Source organism: Artibeus jamaicensis, unplaced genomic scaffold (assembly GCF_021234435.1).
Source record: "Artibeus jamaicensis isolate MK-2021 breed Jamaican fruit bat unplaced genomic scaffold, CSHL_Jam_final contig_60, whole genome shotgun sequence".
NCBI classification, from domain to species: domain Eukaryota; kingdom Metazoa; phylum Chordata; class Mammalia; order Chiroptera; family Phyllostomidae; genus Artibeus; species Artibeus jamaicensis.
The window spans coordinates 900839-922434 of NW_026521900.1; the positions used below are offsets into that span (position 1 = coordinate 900839).

General features: G+C 38.8%; 1 protein-coding gene across 1 annotated transcript in view; it reads left to right on the plus strand.

Annotated features, from left to right (window-relative positions):
- Nucleotides 1–21596, plus strand: part of OTC (ornithine transcarbamylase) — a 78978-nt gene that overhangs the window by 50365 nt on the left and 7017 nt on the right. Inside the window, exons 5-9 of the mRNA XM_037165127.2 lie at nucleotides 1957–2110; nucleotides 4185–4307; nucleotides 12106–12159; nucleotides 12233–12382; nucleotides 19318–19455. Coding sequence (XP_037021022.2) covers nucleotides 1957–2110; nucleotides 4185–4307; nucleotides 12106–12159; nucleotides 12233–12382; nucleotides 19318–19455 — 619 coding nt within the window. The remainder of the gene's footprint in view (nucleotides 1–1956; nucleotides 2111–4184; nucleotides 4308–12105; nucleotides 12160–12232; nucleotides 12383–19317; nucleotides 19456–21596) is intronic.

The following is a 21596-nucleotide window of genomic DNA, read 5'->3' on the forward strand; positions in this document are numbered from 1 at the left end:
TTCATTGCTTAGATTTATGGGCTCTGAGGCTTTGAGATCTTCTTGAGCCATTTTTGGTTCACGCCTGTTAATTATGAGGAGTGGAGCCTGAAGTGTTCACCAGGGCGGGGCCGCCCAGCTCACTGGGTTTTGATGCTGTATGTGGGGGCGGGGTCAGAGAGGGGAAATGGCGGCCCCCTCTGCTGCCTCTCACCGCTGGGGCCTGCTGGGTCCTGTCTTCTCACCGCCCACTCTCTCGCAAGTCTATCTGTGCACGAATGTGGGACCACAATCAACCTGCCGCCCTACACCCTCACTGGGTACACTGGTCGCTCACTTGGTTGCTCACTGAGTCCCTCACTGGGTCCACCCACTGCAACCCCATGCCTGGGATCCACGTGCACCTGAGTCCATCTGACCGAGTTTTCCTGTGCAACCTTGCTCTGCCAGTTGCTGGCTTCGCCCCTCTTACCCAGGCTGAAGAATTTGTTGTTATCAGACTTCCGAAAAATTCAATTTTCTGTGTTCTGGCTGTGTTTTCTATTGCTAATATTTTGTTGTCTCTCAACTTGGTTGTGGGAGAAAGCATGGCGTCTCCACCTATGCCTCCATCTTGGTGGAAGTTCTACATTCTTGCTATTTTTATAAGGCCAAAGCTTCAGCTGAGGGACAACCATTATTCTGACATATGAAGAGAATTTCAAATCTGGATCCTAGACTCTCCTTTCAGATTCTTTGTCATTTGAAAATTTGAGGCCATGTGTTGTAATAGTAAGAATATGGACTTTTGAGTTAAACTGATTTGAATATGAGCTCCTCTAAATTAATTAGCTGTGATCTAGGACAAGTTACTTAACCTCTGTGTCTCAGGTCCTTCAGCTATGAAATGAGAACAATAATATCCATCTTTCTATGAATTGTTTGAATTTGTGGCCATGATTTGATATGTGTTGCTTTCTTGGTAGATTTTTGTGTATGTGTGTGTGTTGCATGATGTTGAACACCTTCTGTCTTTTTCAGAGATGCTGGTAGTTATGCAGAGTGCAGGGGCAAGAACTGAATGCCTTCTCAGGCTCATTGCTGTCTGTGTCAGTTTAAGTTCACTGGATGGAATGAGATATACAAGAGATGTATTTGGGGAAACAACTGTAAATGATTAAGGAGAGACAAAGCAGCAGTAGGCAGGGAGAGCCTTCAGAGGGTGACGCAGGTCTAACACCAGTGAAAGAAGAGGAGAAAGGAAGAAGAAAGAATAGAAAGAACCTCAGACACATTGAACCTCAGAAATTTTCAGCCAGGCTAATAAAGAGCCTCACCAGACTACCCAACAGAAAAATCCTGTGTCAGGCAGAATGGCCCAGCTCTGGTGCCTCCACCATGCTCAGTCATTGGTGGGAACAGCCTGGGGAGAGTGGGGCCTTGGAAGGCATGCTGAAGTGGGTTCTGAAGGTATAGCAGCTGGGGAATTTGAGTTAATGGCACTCCTCCCAAAAAGTTTTCTCTTGTAAGGCAATGTGTGTGCACCTCCATTGGTGCCACACTGGCACTTTCAATTTTACAGTGAAAATGTGTATTTTTCTGTGGGATGATATAAAAGAAAATTAGCTACGTGCCAGGTCATTAATATTTCTCAGTATATCTTGATTTTAGTCTTGTTCCTTTTGCCTTCACCAACTGCTACTTATTAATTATAATTCATTATTATTACTGTTAGGCCCACAATTGATTTTTTATCTCTGTAAAAAATAGTAAAATCAAGAGTCACTGTTTAGGATGTCAGTGGAACAACATTTGGCTTCTGTAATGACTATATGTTTATCATTAGCTTTTAAATCTGTTGTGTTAATAGGTAGTTGTAACTTACTGAAAATACTGATATAATTTATCAGTATTTCTTACTGCTGTTTAAAATTCTGTATTAAAGAATGGATTATTAAGTATAATTAACTTAAATGATCTTTTCTGGAATTGCTGTAGTGTGTTATCTAGCATGACAGATGCAGTGTTGGCTCGAGTGTATAAACAATCAGATCTGGACATCCTGGCTAAAGAAGCATCCATCCCCATCATCAACGGACTGTCAGATTTGTACCATCCTATCCAGATCCTGGCTGATTACCTTACACTCCAGGTTGGCTTGTCTCCTTGCCTTATACAAGAGCAAAATCAATAAGTAGTTCTTGACAAGCTCTAAATGGAACAGTTTCAATGATGGTATTGCTTTGTTTTTAAATATCATCTTGGCAAATAATTATAGCATGTTTGTATACTAGATATTCAAGGAACATGGCATATTATAAGAGCCCTTTGTTCTTAACCCGATTCCCAACCTCTTTAAGCCCCTCTCTCATTCCCTGTTCTTTCAATCCTTTTGCTTTCTGGTGCCCTATGTAACACAATGGATGAATAGGGAATGCTGGAGCATATAAAATGGAAAAGCTTTGTGTATCCTCCACATATCAGGCTTTGTAGCTTTGGAGTGAAGACTGGTGGAGTATGCTTTGCATATTCAAAATGGTCATATATGAAATACCTTCTGAGAATAAGACAATTTTCTATCATTTTAATAAACTGATTATTTAAAACTAGAGTTAAGAACATGCAGAATACATAGCATTGAGGCTCACATTTAGCCAGGTATGCCAAATTAGGAACTTGAATAACTAACTTTGAAAGATTTATCTTGTTTGTTTCGCCACAGCCAATCTACATAGTTTTGCCACTGGGAATCCTGAAAACCATGGTTTTGGTGTCTATGGACTATTCTGGGGAGACAGGAAAAACTAGATAGGTCTATATCATGCTTCATTGAATAAGGTACACACATATAAATGTGAGATTAAACTCAAAATGAAACTCATTGATGATGAGGATAAGATTTATGCAGAGAGGATAATACAATGATATTAGATACCAAGTGGTTATTTGGGGACGTGGCTTTACATATAACTTACACCAGATAACTTAATGCTTTGTCCTGGGGCTTTATCATTACTAGATTATAAACTCATTCAGGCACAGTGAAATGTCCTATTCATTATACTGTCCCCTGCAGGACTTGGTGCAATGCCTTCATATAGGAAATCCTCAAAGTGAGAGTTGAATAACTAAAGAGCAACTTATTAAGAATATGGAATCTGCCCTGGCTGGTGTGGCTCATCGGATTGAGTTCTGGCCTGTGAACCAAAGGGTCACTGGTTCGACTCCCAGTCAGGGTACATGCCTGGGTTGTGGGCCAGGTCCCCAGTAGGGAGCACATGAGAGGCAACCACACATTGATGTTTCTCTTCCTCTCTTTCTCCCTCCCTTCCCCCTCTCTAAAAATAAGTAAATAAAATCATTTTTAAAAAGAACATGGAATCTAAATCAGATGGACCTGGATTTAAATCCTGGCTTAGCCACCTAGTCCTGTGATTTCCAAATTGCTTAGCCTTTAACTTTTTTTATAAACATAAAAATATATAAAACTTATAGCTACTTCATGAAAAATAAAACAAATACATGCCCATCACATAGTTTTGTCAAATCTTACTTTAGAATTTTTTGTTCTTTTTGAGTAAAATATTAGAGATAGAATAAAAGCTGACTGCATAACTCTCCCTGATCTCATTTCTTTCCAACCCACAAGGAAATTATTATCCAGATGTCTGTATTTATAATTCCTAGGCATGTGTTTATACTTTAGGTACACATCTCTATATCTGTAAACAGCTGAGTATTAACAGGCATGTTTTTCAACTTTATATACTTGGGAACATACTCAACTACCATGCTACTCTGTTCTAGGTACATTGTATTTCTCTTTTCTTATACTAACAAATGTAAAGTCCATAAAGGTAGGAATTTATCTTCTCTTTTGCTCATTGTTACATCTCCAGGGCCAAGGAAAGTGGACATGGATGGTGCTTAATTTGTTAAATAAATGAGTGAATACAATAAAGATTAATATTTGAAAGTTTGAAAATATGAGTGTTCATATGAATTCATATGATGTCTTGATTTAAGATATGATGACATTTTGCTATTTTTTGTGATTGTACATTCATGTTATTTAATTGCTCTGTATAATGCAAAAAATAGTTGAATCATTCCAACAAAGCCTTAAAATTGGAATGAAGATGGTTTCTTTTATCGTAACCCTAATAATTGTTTCACATGAGTGGATTCCTTCCTATGTATAATTTCTTCAAATTCTTTCCTTCTAGGAACACTATGGCTCTCTGAAAGGCCTTACCCTCAGCTGGATTGGGGATGGAAACAACATCCTGCACTCCATCATGATGAGTGCAGCAAAATTCGGAATGCACATTCAGGCAGCTACTCCAAAGGTAGGGAAACTTTGTGCCTTGAAATTAACCTCCACTTTAAATCATCCCCAGATGTGGTTAGCCAGTGAAAGCAAACCTCTCCACCATTCAAGAGCACAGTGAGGCCACAAAATTTAGGTTATATTACCAGCCCTACTGTTATAGTCATTTGTCTTCTCGAGTGCCCACTTTCCCATCTCTACAAAAAGATATAGTTGTGGCTGGTACCTTTCATCCTACATAAAAGCATGTCTGAATGATTCCCTCAAATGCCCTGAAACCAGCCATTGTGATAATTGGCATCCTTGTGCACTGGTACCACAAAGGCTGAAGAAAGCAATAAAATCCAGACAGCATAGAACTCACAAGGAATGGGGAGAATGCTGTCATTTTTCTAGTACAGTTGTCCTCCCTTATCCATGAAGAATACATTCCAAGACCCCCAGTAGATGCTTGACACTGCAGAAAATACTGAACTCTATGTGCACTGGTTTTTCCTATACATATACCTATGATAAAGTTTAATTTATAAATTCGGCCCAGTAAAAGATTAACAACAATAACTAATAGTAGAATAGAACAATTATAACAATATCCTGTAATAAAAGTTATGTGAATGTGGTCTCTCTCTAAATATATTATTGTGCCACACTCCCCCTTCTTATTCTTTACTTATCTCACATTGTATGTGAGATAGTAAAATGCCTACATGATGAGATAAAGTGAGGTGAATAAGACATTACTAAGTAAAATAATGACTACTTGAACATAAGCACTGCAATACCTCAACAGTTGATCTGGTAACCAAGACAGCTATAAAGTGAGTAAGGGAAGGCAGTGTATACAGCATGAATATGCTAAACAAAGGGATGATTCACATCCTGGATGAGATGAGAGGGATGGTATGAAATTTCATCATACTGTTCAGAACAGCACACAATTGAAAACATCTGTCATTTATTTCTGGAATTTTCCATATAGTATTTTCGGACAATGGTTGACTGTGACAGAAAAATATCAATATAATGTGAAAGTCATAGTGATGGCATTTGTACCAGCTTAGTTCTTCAAGCTCACTTTGAGGGACTCATAAGCTTTTAAAATTTCAGTCCCACATAGCTGTGAACCTGATCCCCACATACTTCCTACATTACTGCTAATCTCTCATAGAATTCACAGGAAGCAGAACTTCTTTCAGAGGTCTAAATTAACCCTTCTGAACTTACACGACTCCACTCTAGGAAGACATCGAACCCAATTAAAAAATGGGAAAAGGACTTGAACAGACACTTCTCTAAGAGGACATACAGAATATCCAGAGACACATGAAGAGATGCTCAATATCGTTAGCTATCAGAGAGATGCAAATTAAAACCACAATGAGATACCACTTTACACCAGTCAGGATGGCTATAATAGACAAAGCAACAAACAACAAATGTTGGAGAGGGTGTGGGGAAAAGGGGACCTTAGTTCACTGTTGGTGGGATTGCAGACTGGTACAACTATTATGGAAAACAGTATGGAATTTTCTCAGAAAAATAAAAATTGACCTGCCTTTTGACCCAGCAATTCCACTGCTAGGATTATATCCCAAGAATCCTAAAACATCAATTTCAAAGAACCTATGCACCACAATGTTCATAGCAGCACAATTTACAATAGCCAAGAGTTGGAAGCAACCTAGGTGCCCATCAGTAAACGAATGGATCGAAAAATTGTGGTACATATACACCATGGAATTCTATGCAGCAGAGAGAAAGAAGGAGCTACTACCTTTTGCAACAACATGGATGGAACTGGAAAGCATTATGCTGAGTGAAATAGGCCAGGCATTGAAGGACAAATACCATATGATCTCACCTTTGACAGGAAGCTAAAGAATAAAACAAACAAGCAAACAGAATAAAAACAAAGATGCTGAAATAGAGAACAAGTGGGCAGCGACCAGAGGGGAGAGGGAAGGGAACTTAAGGGGAAAAAGGGGGAGGGATTTTGAGGAACAAGTATGAAAGACACAGAGATGAGGACTGGGGGGGGAATGGGAGGGAGGGGGGAGACCGGGTGGGGGGTGGGGTGGGATGGGAGAAATAGATAAAAAAAATGTACTTGAAAAGTAACTAAATAAAATTTAATATTAAAATAAATAATAATAAAATAAAATAAAATAAAATGAAAAAAAATAAATTAACCCTTCTGAGACATAATGAACTGGTAATATACTGTAGTTGTTGCTCTGAGAAGGAGAACTGGGAGGTTAAAGAATAGAGGTAAGAGGAAGACTTTCTTTTCACAGTATATCCTTTCATATGGTTTGAATTTCTTAACATGTGAATGTTTTACCTACATAATAACATAAAAGTATAATTAAATATACTAAAATAAAAAGTATAGATTTCTCTGGGACAAGCCCTAGATTAAGATACCTGCAGCTTCATTCAAAATAAATAGGCCTTTTAGAGGATAAAAATTAACCCTACAATAGACTCAAACACAAAGCAATCCTGAAGGATTCCCACAAAATCTTTTTAAAAATCCCATCTCTACGGAATTGTTTTCCCCATTATGTTTTTACTGAATACTAATATTCTATCAGGAGTCTTTTGAAAGGAAACTTCCCCTAAAAAAGAAACCATTAAAAAAAGTAAAAGATAGAATTGAACATCTCATTATTGATTACTAGTCACAATTATTGTGCACCAGTATGTTTCTAATCAAGCATGTGTTTGCTATTATCTCAATTGTCACTGCTGTGGTTTACTCTGATAAGCTAAGATATCCAGAGGTAAATATTTGAGGAATGAAAATTCCTCCCAGCTTTTGCTTCTTGAGTTTGATATGTTTATTTGTCAATCAGTAGTAACTTGAATTTCAAAATGTGGATTAATATCTGCATTTTTTCAACAGGAAATATTCCAGTCTTTGAGGTGTTCAAGCACTCGGTATTCACCCCCACCCTCTACCAATGTCTTGGGCCAAGTTCTCCACAAGGAGACCCCTATGAAGATTTATATATAAGTGACTTATTAAGGAAGTACTCTGAAAGGAAGCCTGTAGGGTAATAGGGATAGCAAAACACAGAAAGGGAAGAACCTAAGCAACAATCCCATTTATAGTGACCAACCATTCTGGTTTGTCCAAGTGTATGGATTTCTGGGGACATGGGACTGTCAGTGCTAAAACTGAGATAGTCCCAAGCAAACCAGGATAATGTGGTCACCTTAGTGCTATATCAGGCACAGTCTCACAAAGGGACCTTCAGCTTGATCCCACAGGTACTTTGGAGTATAAATTATACCCCAGAGTTATTCCAGCCTGGGGAAAGGAAAGTGGGCTTTCATCCTTTCATCTTTTGAACCAGTCCTTGGTCAAGTGAAGCAAGGAGACATGGGATAACAAATGTCCTGCCACTTCTGGCAATAAAGGTAGCTGGTAGCCAGAGGGTCATGTTCTGACGAAGAGTTAGTTCTCCATGTAAATAGCACACTGAAATGGGGAGAGGGAGAAAAGGCTACAAAAAAGTACCTTCTGATGGCATCTGAGTAGAGCATCACCATTGTCTGCTACATTCTGCCAAAACAAAACAAAATAAAACAAGATGTTTTTCCCTAGTGTTCTTTCTGGATCAATTTGACTCAATGTACTTTGCTGCCTTAATTCACAGGGGCTAACAAATTATCACAATGTTGGTGGCTTAAAACAACAGAAATTTATTGTTTCACTGTTTATCCTACAGACTAGAAGTCCAAAATCAAGGTGCTGGCAGGGCCATACTCTTTTTGAAATCTCTAGGGCAGGATCCTTCCTGTCTCTTCCTACTTCTGGTGGCCCCAGGTGTTCCTTGGTTTGTGGTTGCATCTCTTCAACCTCTGCCTCCATCTCCTTCCCTTCCTGTCTGTGTTTCTCTTTACAAATGTCCATTTTTTATGAAGACATATTAAATTTAGGCCCATCCTGATCCAGTATGACCTCATCTTAACTAATGACATTTGCAAAGACCCTACTTCTAAATAAGGTAACATTCTGAGATTCTGGGTGGGAATGAAGTTTTTTAAGGACACTATTCTGCCTAATACACTTGCCATAAAAGAAAAAAGCAGTCATCCTATTATAGTAAACTTTTGGGACTCAGAGAGATAATTCTTGCAACAGATAATTCTCTTCTATTCAGCTCGAACTGAAATAAGGGTCAAATTTGGCATGTGCTTAATGTGGTGCTTCTTCACTTTATGAAAAGAATTAGTACTCTCACTACAAATCTAGTTTGAGGAAGTGCTGTATTAATGTGAACTATTACTGCAGTTAGTTTTTACAGATAAAACATACATTAACAATAATTGTTCCTTGCTATAAGATGTTTTTGGAAAGGATTTATTTTGTTGGAGAAATATGATTTAAACATTTTATTGCATGTCAAAGGTGTTTTATTAGCATCGAAGGAAAAAATCCCAGTGTTAGAGTAATTTCAGCATTGTTATTATGCAGAAACTCATTTAAATGATAAACTGTACTAAAACCTGGTTAATTCTCAGAGGGAGTAAGAGTTCTAAAATGTCTTCTGGAAAGTCCAATAGTGTAGAAGTTGTTCTATCAATTTATAAGTAGACCTATTTCCTTTAAAGATAGAGCTAGGAGATTTATTATAAATTTAAGAAGCACCAAAAAGTTTCCAAGGCCATAATTAATCTATTTCCCCATTCTTCAACCAAGAATAACTTACATCTTCAAGAAAACATAATTTTGTCCTTGATTGTAAAATTGTTCCATAAACTATTAATGGTAATGATTTTAACATCATTCTAAGTGGATATTTAGACTGAACTGGGTTTGTTAATCATCTTCCTCCTCTGGTTTTAACATTTATGTAAAAACCAATGAGTGATTTAGTATTGAAAGCTGAGGTGTAAATAAAGAATTTCACTTTGTATTCTCAGTCATGACCCAGTGCATGCAAGGTTGGATGCTTTTCTAATTTCCAAACCTCTCCATTGGTTCACTAGGTACTTATTGATTCCTTCTCTAAGAATAAGTATACTTAGGGAGTATAAAAACTTGCTCTTCAAAAAGAAGGCTCAATTTTCAGGGCAGGAACACATGAGGTAATAGCCAAGTCTTTTCATTTATGTATACCAGTATGAATGCTCACAACATTAGTTACCCAATTACCAAACCTTTATTAATTACTTTCCCCAAATCCCAATAAACAAAATTCCAAAATGTATGGCTGCTTAAAGGGTAGTAAAGCTACTAAAATTTCTGTAGCCATCATCATAAACACCTGAATAGTTTTTTTTTAAATCCTTATCCTAGGATCTGTTGATTGATTTTAGAGACAGAGGAAGGGAGAGAAAAACATACATGTGAAAGAGAAACATCAATTAGTTGCCTCCTGTACATGAGTGGAGATCAAACCCACAACCAGGAATTGAACCTGAAACCTTTTGGTGTATGAGATGATACACTAACCAACCAAGCCACTCAGCCAGGGCTGAATAGTTTCTTTCCTCAAGAATTTTGTAATGAGAGAAGGAATTATGGTAGACAATCATGTGCAAATAAAAACAATTTTGAATGAATAAAGTCAAACATATATTTCACAAGTTGAGATTCCTGGGAAGCAGAATTCGAGACAGAATTTATCCCATATGATGTTTATTAGGGTGTGCCCTTGGGATCAACACCTGTGCAAGGGAGGTAAAGGAAGCAGGAGTGAGCAGAGGGAGAAACCAACCCGTGATGCAGGCCCAACAAGTGCTTCTGCTGACTTTATGGAGAGTTCTAGATCTGATATGTCTATTCAGAGCTGTTCTGAGGTAGGAGGAGGGAGTGTGGTTTTCATACCCTCCTGTCAACCACTCATGGACTGTAGCTCGTTCTAATGTATGTGACCTTGGGTGCATCAGCTCCCTGCAGCTGAGGCAGTGCCAAAAGAAGGGTGAGAGCTGAAAGACATCTTTCAGCAACATTCCCCACAGCTGTGGAATAAGTCCTTTATTCATAAATGTGAATCTTGGTGGCACATCACAGTGTCCACCACAATGCCCTACTGAGAATTTATAAAAACCAACTCATAATCAAAGCTAAGAATTTAGGAAAATGAGAAGTGTGAAGGAAAAAGTGAAAATGATTATGGTGTTTGGACAGACAAGACTTCTATATGGAGGGTGTAGAGGTTGAAGCTGGGCTGGAGTTTTGACAAAGGAGGAGCTGACATGTTCCTTTGAAGACACCAAGGAGATGACAAAGGGGGTGGTGCTCAAGGGTAAAAGGCTGTGGTGGCAGAAAAGGGCTAGACATGTGCAGGGATGTCAATATGGTAGGATTTCCTACAGCAAGATGTTGGGAAAAATTAAAACAGACAGAAGCAGAGGATGTCAGTGGGGAGCCTTGATACTCTTAATCAGCTTTGACTTAAGAAACAAATAGTAAACATTGAAGGCTTCAGAGAAAAAAACCTTGTTATAATGTACAGAACAGATTGGAAGGAGAGGATGGAAGGAGAGGGGCCACCTGTGGGGTCTGGAGTAGCATGAGGGTTTTAGCTGCTCTTATAATGTCCTTTCACCTGGAGTTGAGGCTAGGGTGAGCAAATCAGGTACCTTATGGTGTAAAATTTGTATTTGCAGGATTCTGACAGTGAGTGCCTCCTTAGATTTCATGCACTAGGCACCTTGCTTGCCTCACTCAAGTCACTCTTCTCTCACCAAACCATCCCGAACAAATATATTTTAGCAAAAACAGTGTGCTTGCTGTGTAAGTGCCATTTTGGAGCAAGTACCCGGCACTCAGAACTCTTGTTGGTGAGTGCAAAAAAAAATGTGTGTATGTAGGCTGTTAGTATTTAGTTGGCTTTTTCTGAGGGTTTCATGGAGGGTTTTTCTGAGTAGGAAATATTTGAGCTGAGACCAGAAAGTGTTATCCACACGGAGTGGGTGTGGAAAAACATTTCAGACAAAAGAGCATTAAAAAAAAAACAGCTTGTGGAAAGACTCTGAGACAAAAATGCATAAGGTTGTACAATTATGTATATGACTCTCTTAAGTTATCAGAGGAATAAGAAGTGGTACAACCAAGAGCTAAAAAGCACCCTAGTCTGTTTGGCTTTATGACTAAAGAGGCCAAAACAATAAAAGAAAATGGGGCAATTGGTCATATTTTTCAATGCCAAGGCACTATTAAGGTTTGTTTGATCAAGATATAAATATATACTGTTGAACATGGTTGTGTTAGAAATGCGAGAGATAGAGGCAGAAGGAGCAGGAAGATCTGATCCAAGTGCCTTTATTTTATGCTGAGCTTATAGGTAAATTGAGTCTAGACTGACTGTAGCCCTGGGAAGAGACAGGAATGGGTTTTTTTTTAAAGAAAAAGTGCATGTTTTGTACGGGAATGAGGGAAGGGTTAGATTGTTGTTCTTCTGGGCAGTTGCCTCAGTGTTTCAGGATGTGAGTAGGGATGGGTAAGGTAAGGGACCAGGCTGTTCCCAAGTATAGGAAGGTCATTCTGATGAGCAGCCATTATGGCTGGCATCAGATGTCTATAGTTCTAGGTGGAAGAGAGTATTGATTAAGCAGTGAGCTACAAAGTGAGTTGGGACAACTGAGTCATGACTAGCCCAGTGGGTTGGAAAACTGGCCTGACTGGGTCATGAGCAGTCTGGCAGGTTGGGAAACTGGCCTGACCCTTTCATTTTGCACTACAACTTAAAGCATAAAAAGGGAAGAAGAGTGGGAATTTTGTTGAAAAGAATATAATCCTTATGTAAGAAAGCATATAGAATAAAGTTACCTAAATAACACTTACATTCTTCCCCCTGCAGGGTTATGAGCCAGATCCCAGTGTAATCAAGTTGGCAGAGTGGTATGCCAAGGAGGTATGTTCCTATATGTAATGTTGTTATTGCTTTTACCTGTCCCACGTTTAATTGGCATGCTTGTGTATTTTAGAACAGTACCAAGCTGTTACTGACGAATGATCCATTGGAAGCAGCTCGTGGAGGCAATGTATTAATAACAGACACTTGGGTAAGCATGGGACAAGAAGAGGAGAAGAAAAAGCGTCTCCAGGCTTTCCAAGGTTACCAGATTACAATGAAGGTACAAAGTGATGCCTTTCTGAAGATTCATTAAGTCTATTCATAAAGGCCAGAACCATCTAATCACTCATTCACTTTAGGAAGAGTAAACTGTTCTTTCATTCCCTATGAAGGAACCACTGACTATATCCCCTAAGGAATTCTCTATCCCTGAAGATTAGCTATAAAGATTAGAGGGACACTTCTGTCCTGGTTGAAGGAATTTGAAACCCAGGCAGAATAAAGAAGCTAACTTTTCTCTCTCTCAGCAGTGGACGCTTCAAAATGATTTACACTTTATATGTTTAGAGACATAAGGTTACTTCTGTCGCATGCAGTTTCTTACGATTTCTTCTCTAAGTAATGCTCTATAATTATGTTCTTCAGGCCAGTCCTTGACTGTTTTCTAGGGATACAAGTCCACTTGAGTTTTGCTAACTTTCTCCAGGGCATTCCCAGGGGATTCCTATCTATTGCGTTGCCTTTCATGAATATCTGAAGCAATGCTTAATGTTGAGCACACATTAGAATTGTCTGGAGGAGATGTTAATATACAGCTGGAAGGACCTCACTCCCATGGGGATGCTGAATCAGTAGTTTAGGGGTGAGACCCAAGATTTGCATTCCTACCAAGTTCCCAGGTAATGCAATGCCTCTGCTCAAGGGTCACACGTTGAAAACCACTGTCCTAGAGGAAAACTCTAAAAGTCAGGTGGACATTGGGATTTTGTCAGCAGAGTAACTAATCTGTTTTAGTGGAGAAAGGGTAATTAAGTAATTATAGTAGGTATTTTATTGATAAAATATTATATAAATATAAGCTCCTTTTGTTTATATGTCAGGAGAATAAAGTTTGAGAAGTAAAAAGTGAAAATGTCTTTCCCCCTCCCCTTAAGAGTGACTTCCCAGAGGTAGCCAGTGTTTATCAATCTGATGTGTCTCTTTGCTGAACTTTTCTGTGTATTTACATATGCCTATACACACAACTATTGATTTATCACACATGGCATATTACTCCAACTTACATTTTTCACTTATCCATTCATTTGGATATTTTTCATTCTTTTAAATGGTTGCATAGAGTTCCAAAGTATGAATGAACTATAATTCACTTAAAATGCTTCCTGGTAAAAAATTAGGCTAGTGCCCTTTTTAAAAATATATTTTATTGATTATGCCATTACACTTGTCCCATTTTACCCCCTTCATTCCTGTCCACCCTGCACACCCCATTCACCCTATTCCCCCCCCCATTTAGTTCATGTCCATGTGTCACAAGATCTTTAACTTCTACATTTCCCATACTATTCTTCCCTCTGCCCTATTTTCTACCTACTGCCTATGCTACTTATTCTCTGTGCCTTCTCCCCCCTTCTCCTCCTCCACTCCCCTGTTGCTAACCCTCCATGTGATCTCCATTTCTATGGTTCTGCTCCTGATCTAGCTGTCCACTTAGTTTGCTTTTGTTTTAGGTGTGGTTGTTAATAACTGTGAGTTTGCTGTCCTTTCACTGTTCATATTTTAACTCCTTTTACTTAGATAAGTCCCTTTAACATTTCATATAATAAGGACTTCGTGATAATGAATTCCTTGAACTTGACCTTATCTGAGAAGCACTTTATCCGCCCTTCCATTCTAAATGAAAGCTTCGCTGGATAGAGCAATCTTGGATATAGGTCTTTGGATTTCATGACTTGGAATACTTCTTTCCAGCCCCTTCTTGCCTGTAAGGTCTCTTTTGAGAAATCAGCTCACAGTCTGATGGGAACTCCTTTGTAGGTGACTGTCCCCTTATCTATTGCTGCTTCTAGAATTCTCTCCTTCATTTTAATCTTGGCTAATGCAATTATCATGTGCCTTGTGTGTTCCTCCTTGGGTCCTTCTTCTTTGGGATTCTGAGCTTCCTGGATTTTCTGGAAGTCTATTTCCTTTGCCAGATTGGGGAAGTTCTCCTTCATTATTTGTTCAAATAAATTTTCCACTTGTTGCTCTTCCTCTTTCCCTTTTGGTACCCCTATAATTCGGATGTTAGAATGTTCAAAGTTGTTCTGGAGTTCCTAAGCCTCTCCTCATTTTTTTGAATTCTTATTTCTTCATTCTTTTCTGTTTGGTTATTTCTTTCTTCATTCTGGTCCACTCCATTGATTTGAGTCCCAGTTTTCTTCCCATCACTATTGGTTCCCTGTGCATTTTGCTTCATTTCACTTAGTGTAGCTTTCATTTTCTCATCTAATTTGTGACTAAAATCAACCAGTTCTGTGAGCATCCTGATCACCAGTGTTTTGAACTGTGCATCCGATAGGTTGGCTATTTCTTTGTCATTTAAAAGTATTAGCTCTGGGGCTTTGAGCTGTTCTTCTGCTTGAGCCATAATGTTTTGGTTTGCTCATGCCTGTTAGTTATGAGGGGTGGTGCCTTAGGTATTCACCAGGGCAGGGCGGCCCACATCATTGGGCTGTGATGCCCTATGTGGGGTCAGAGAGGAAGCAATGGTGTTTGTTCTGCTCTCTCTCAGATTTTGGTCTCTGTTGCTTCCCACAAGCAAATTGGGCCCTTCTGGTGCTGGTTCCTGGGTGGGTGGTCTTGTGTACATTCTAGGACCCTGTGGATCTCTCCAATGAACTCTCCTGTGAGGCTAAGAGCCTCTTCTGGCACCTCAACCCCCAAAAGTTTTTCAAATTGGTGCTTTCAGGCTTTAAGCTGGGCCGCTGGGCCCCTGGGTTGCGTGGTCTGTCTCACTGCCCGTTTTTTTTTTTTTTTAACCTGGTTTATCTGCACCTGAATGTGTGACCATGGTCATCCAGCCACCTTGCACTCTCACTGGGTCTGCCCATTGCCACCCCATGCCTGGGATCTGCCAACTGCCACCTGAGCGCCTGCTTTTTCCTACTGCGACCCCTTCCCACTGGCCACCAACTCCACCCCTATTACTGGTCTGGATGAATGGTTCGTTGTTGTTGGACTTCAATACAGTTCAATTTTCTGTCTGTTTTGGTTATGTTTTTGCTTCTAAATTTTTGTTGACCTTAAATTTGGTTGTGCAAGGAGGTACAGTATTTCTACCTACACCTCCATTGTGACCAGAAGTCCTGCATTTTGGTCTTTTTTCCCACATTTTGTATTGTTGTTCAAGTATAGCTGTCTCCATTTTCCCCCCATCACTTCCCCCCACCCCGACCATTCCCACTTCCATCCCCTGACCCTACCCTGCTTTGGCTTTGTGCATGTGTCCTTTACAAACAATACTGCAATGAATATCCTTATGCATATTTCTTTTTTAAAATATATTTTGTTGATTATGCTATTACAGTTGTCCCATTTCCCTCCCTTCACTCCTCTCTGCCCCGCATACCCCCTCCCACCCACATTCCCTCCCTTTAGTTCATGTCCATGGATCATACATATAAATTCTTTGGCTTCTACATTTCCCATACTATTCTTACCCTCCCCCTGTCTATTTTCCACCTACCATTTATGCTACTTATTCTCTGTACCTTTTCCCCCTCTCTGTTCTCCCACTCCCCATTGATAACCCTCCATATGATCTCCATTTGTTTCTATGTGAAAATATTACTGGAGAATAGGTCCCTAGATAAAGAATTTCTGGGCAAAATGGCATATACATTGTAAAACATAGAAAATGCTGCTAAGTTGACCATCTGAAAAGGATTGACAACTTAATACTCCCTGCAAACTTTCTCCATCCTTAGTTATTTACATTTTTAATTTTAAAATTGGTGTCTTGTGTTTTTTTAAATTTGCATTTCACTGATTACTAATGAAGTTAAACACCTTTTTGTGTTTATTGGCTACTTCCATGCTTTTTTCTATAAGCCACTATCATATCCTCTGCCCATTTTCTATTTTTTGCTTTTTGTTCTTTATTATAGAAGTTATTTATAAATTATAGTTAATCCCTTGTCATATATGTGGAAAATATTTTCATGGAGATATTTTTTGTTTTTTTAAATCGAATTTATTGGGGTAACATTGGTTAATAAAATTATATAGGTTTCAGGTGTACAATTCTATAATACATCATCTGTATATTGTATTGTATGTTCTCCACTCCAAGTCAAGACTCCTTCCATCACCATTTATTGCCCCTTTACCCTCTCCTATGTCTCCCCATCCCTCCCTTCCTTTCAGTAATCAACATACTGTTGTCTATTAGGGTTTTTCTTATTTCTTCACCTTTTTCACCCAACTCCCCCACCACTTATCCTCTGAAAAATGTCAGTATGTTTTCTGTATCCATGGAGAATTTTTAAATTCTCTGTGGTTTACCCCATACTTCCCTTGACAAACTTAGATGTTTTTTCATTGCTGGAACTGTAGACAAGAAGAGCATTAATCTCACTGCTGTATGACAGGGTCAAATGTTATTCTTTTCCCTTGTCACTTTTCCAGTATTTAGAAGCTCAGAAGGTTCTGAACCTAGACCTAGAGTGGGAGGTAAAACAAGTTTTAAATACAAAGGCAGTAATTTTGAGGTAAGAAATTACGATGAAATGTAGTTTTGAATCTGTAAGTGAACAAATGATGAACATTTTCATCATCATGGAAATGGATGAAAAATGTAACTTTCAGGAATTAACTGTTGGAAAATATTAAAACTATTAGAACATTTGCATTAAGAATGAAACATCTAGGGACTTCCGCCAAGATGGAGACGTAGGTGGAGGAACCACCTTGCTTCTGTGCACAACCAAATCTAAGAACAACTATTTTTAACAGCAGTCACAACCAAGCCACACGGAAAATCAACAATACAGAGTCCAAAGGACAACTAGATACTCAGCTGGACCGGTATGAGGAGCGAAGCCAGCAGCGGAACAGGTTAGCAAGAAAAAATTCCCAGGTGGTGCGCAGTGAGCTCGCAAGCAGCCGAAAGCGCTGATCATGAGCGAGCTAGCAACGGGAGCACACAGGGAAGAGGCGCGGTGGGTCAGTTGGTCGCACGTTTACGTGCGGAGAAACCAGTGAGAAGAGAAGCCTGCGCAGGGCAGCAGCCTCGCACAATTCTGATCGGATAAACAGGCCCGAGGCATGTTGTGTGACTGGACGGGCTGGGCTAGCGGAGAGGACCGCCATTGCTCCCTCTCTGACCAAGCCCACACACACAGCGTCATAAACCAGCGACCTGGGTCGCCCCGTCCTGGTAAACAACTAAGGCTTCGCTCTGCTTACTTAACAACACGAATAGACCAAAAATGGCTCTAGGACAACTCAGAGCCCCAGAACCGATAGATCTAAGCGATGAAGAAATAGCCAGTCTTTCAGATGCAGTTCAAAACACTGGTTATCAGGATCCTTACAGAACTGGTTGATTTTAGTCACAAATTAGAGAAACATATGGAAGCTAAACTAATTGAAATGAATGGTAATACAAAGGAAACCAATAGTAATGGAAAGAAAATTGGGACTCAAACCAAGGGAGTGGACCAGAAGGAAGAAAAAAATGATCAAACAGAAAAGAATGAAGAAATAAGAATTCAGAAAAATGAGGAGAAGCTTAGGAACCTCCAGGACATCTTTAAACGTTCCAACATCCGAATTATAGGAGTACCAGAAGGGGGAAAGGCACAGCCACCAGTGGAAAACTTATTTTAACAAATAATAAAGGAGAATTTCCCCAATCTGGCAAAGGAAATAGACTTCCAGGAAATCCAGGAAGCTCAGAGAGTCCCAAAGAAGTTGGACGGACCCAAGAAGGAACACACCAAGGCACATCATCATTACATTAGCCAAGATTAAAATGAAGGAGAGAATCCTAGAAGCAGCAAGAGATAAGGGGACAGTCACCTACAAAGGAGTTCCCATCAGACTGTCAGCTGATTTCTTAAAAGAGACCTTACAGGCAAGAAGGGGCTGGAAAGAGGTAATGCAAGTCATGAAAACCAAAGATCTACAACCAAGATTGCTCTATCCAGCAAAGTTTTCATTTAGAATGGAAGGACAGATAAAGTGCTTCTCAGATAAGATCAAATTCAAGGAGTTCATCATCACCAAGCCCTTATTATATGAAATGTTAAAGGGACTTACCTAAGAAAAAGAAGATAAAAAAGATGAACAGTGAAAGGACAGCAAACTCACAGTTATTAAGAACCACACCTAAAACAAAAGAAAACTAAGAGGACAGCTAGATCAGGAGTGGAAACATAGAAATGAAGATCTCATGGAGGGTTAGCAACAGGGGAGTGGGAGGAGGGGAAGGAGGAAGAAGGTACAGAAAATAAGTAACATAGACAGTAGATAGAAAATAGATAGGGGGAGGGTAAGAATAGCAGGGGAAATACAGAATCTAAAGAATTTGAGACACGTGTTCATGAACTAAAGGGGGAAATTGTGGGGGAGGGTTATGCAGGGTGGAGGGGAATGGAGGGGGGAGTAGAGCAAATGTAATGGCATAATCAATAAAAAAAGTTAAAAAAAAGAATGAAACATCTAGTACAGTGCCCCTAACCCTGTTTAATGTACTCCTGTCTCAGTGCTCTTTTACAAAATTGTTTTAACTGGTAATAAAGTATGCTTCAAGTGCTAAAAGGCATAATTTGGAGATAAGCTCAAAATACAACACAATCATATAAAAGAAACTTCTAAAATATACTGTGGTACAATCAGTGACTTTTGCTATCAGCCACATACTATACTGGTAGAGTTCTTTACTGAAATGTCCACTATCCCCCTAGACAGAGTTAGTGGTTTAATTGAAAGTGATGATATCCCAAATACAAAAATGACAATAAATTTCCAAGAGTGAAAGTATCTTATACATTTCCCCTGGGTTCCTTGAGCTTACACCCTTCTTTATATCTTTGCATGCTGCTTTATGTCTCTCACTTTGCAATGATCTCTGACACCAGGCCATATGTGTTGTTAAATATTAAAGAAAACAAATGTGATAGCCACATATAATACTCAAAACATAGTCTTATCCCCCCATCTCTTCCATAGACTGCTAAAGTTGCTGCCTCTGACTGGACATTTTTACACTGCTTGCCCAGAAAACCAGAAGAAGTGGATGATGAAGTGTTTTATTCTCTGCGATCACTAGTATTCCCAGAGGCTGAAAACAGAAAGTGGACAATCATGGTAAGCAAGAAATAGGGAATGGAGAATAAGAAGTTCTCTCTGTGGCCCTAAGTAGGTCATTCATGCCTTTTTGCAAACCATTAGCAATTGAGATTATCCAACTACTTTACTTGCTTATATGGCATCTGTTTTCTTTCCAGAAAGCTCATAACCAATTATTATTGCTTAATATCACTTACAGTGTATTTTAATTGAGTAAAATTAACCCCATTCCAAAATTATCTATTTTAATTGAAATTCTTACTCTTCTTGGTCAGTCTGAGCACCAGCCACCATTGCCTGCTAACAGTTACAAGTTGTATAATTCTTATTTTACAGTCCCCTTGTTAATGTTTATAGAGGCCCTTATTCAGTGCCTGCTACAAAATGAGCATTTAAAGTAATCTTATTTCCTTCTTCCTCTCTTTCTTGCTTTCATAACTTGCTTAGATAATTGTTTCTCTACCTGACTTTAGCCACACAGACACATTTGCTTTTAGGTATGGAACATTTCCAGAATTACAACAAAACTAACAAAAATTATTGGTCCCTTTAACATAATGCTACTAATTTCATCTTCATCACTGCTATTCTGGGAAATACTAATCTCAAGTCTCTGCTTTACAATATCCCAAATGTCACCTTCTTTGGGAAACTGAATACTTAAGTGCAGTGATTTAGTAGTATCATTTTTTGTTTTCTTAACTGATCTTAATTACTATATTAGCCAGGGTTTACTGGCAAACAATAGAGTCTACTCTAGGTAGATAAATGGAAAGGAATTTATCGAAAGACATTAAGCAGCTCCCAGAATATCTGGGGAAAGAGGGTGTAGTGAATCATTCTTGTTGTTATTCAGAAATAACACAGGCAGGAAAATTGCCCAACAAAACTGTGGTACTTTTATAGCCAAAACACCACTGACACAACAATCCATAAACTGGTAACGAAGGCCTTTGAAACTAAACACTAGATACTGCATTATAGCTGCCCCAGCTGAACTAGATACCTCTACCTGCATATGCACTATAAGATCCAGTCTCCCAGAGAAAGGCTTACACTGCATTTAGTTCACTTATGGCTCCAAGTCTTGAGTAGATGCAGTAAGTGGCATGTCTGAGTCCTAACTGCTAGATAGTCTGGGAAATGTACTTTATAGCTTTCAGTCTCCAGAGTAGTGAAAAATTAGGTGGCAAGGATTATCTGCTAATTATCTATTATATAAGTGAGGATTTATAAAGTTACTGTGAACATTAAAATAATACATATAAAACAGTATGGCACCTAAGAAACTATAAATACTCTTATTATAATCAACACCATTGGCATCTTCATATTCAAGGTCCACTATGGCTGTTTGGAAGCCAATAATGACTCCCTTTGCAATGGAAAGTTGTATATCAGGCCTAAATTTATCATATTTAATAAGAAGGATGATTTTTGTAACTGTACCTTCTAGCTTGCCACTTCAGGGTGCTAATTGTGACTGGCTGGCAAAGGCCATGTCACATAGATAAGTGCTTCTGAAATGTTAATGTCCATTTGAATCACCTAATGATCTTGTTAAAGTGAAAGTTTGGATTCAGTGAGTCTGAGGTGGGGGCCAAGGTTTAACATTTCTAACAAGACCCAGATAATGCAGATACTGCTCTTCTGTGGACCACATTTGAGGAGCAAAGATCTAGATGATGAAAAAGAAATTGTGTGGGCAAACAACAGAATATAAAAGGTAGAATTACCATAAACCAGACAAGAAGATCACAGCAAGCATCCACAGACAATATTTTTTAAAAACGAAGAAAGAAAAATGATACTTTGATCACAATTCAGGCAATATGCCTACTCAGAAAAGGCTTGAAAAAATGTGAGCTGTCCAACCATATACCTCAGGAAACCACATAGCAAAAAATACTTTCCTCAAGCTCTAGTCTTCATCAGAATATGATTGGAGTTACGAAAATAAATCAACATAAATCTGCTAAAATAGTTTCTTTTAGAAATTCGGGGGGACAGAGGGGAAACTAAAAGAAACCTTTCTAAAATATGATTTATGGAGAAGCTCTGTACTTTCTCAATTTTTAAAGAGCATATTTAACAACATCTTTGAATTTACCTTAAAAATTAAACACATAATATATTTGCATGGTTGAAATGTTTATAAG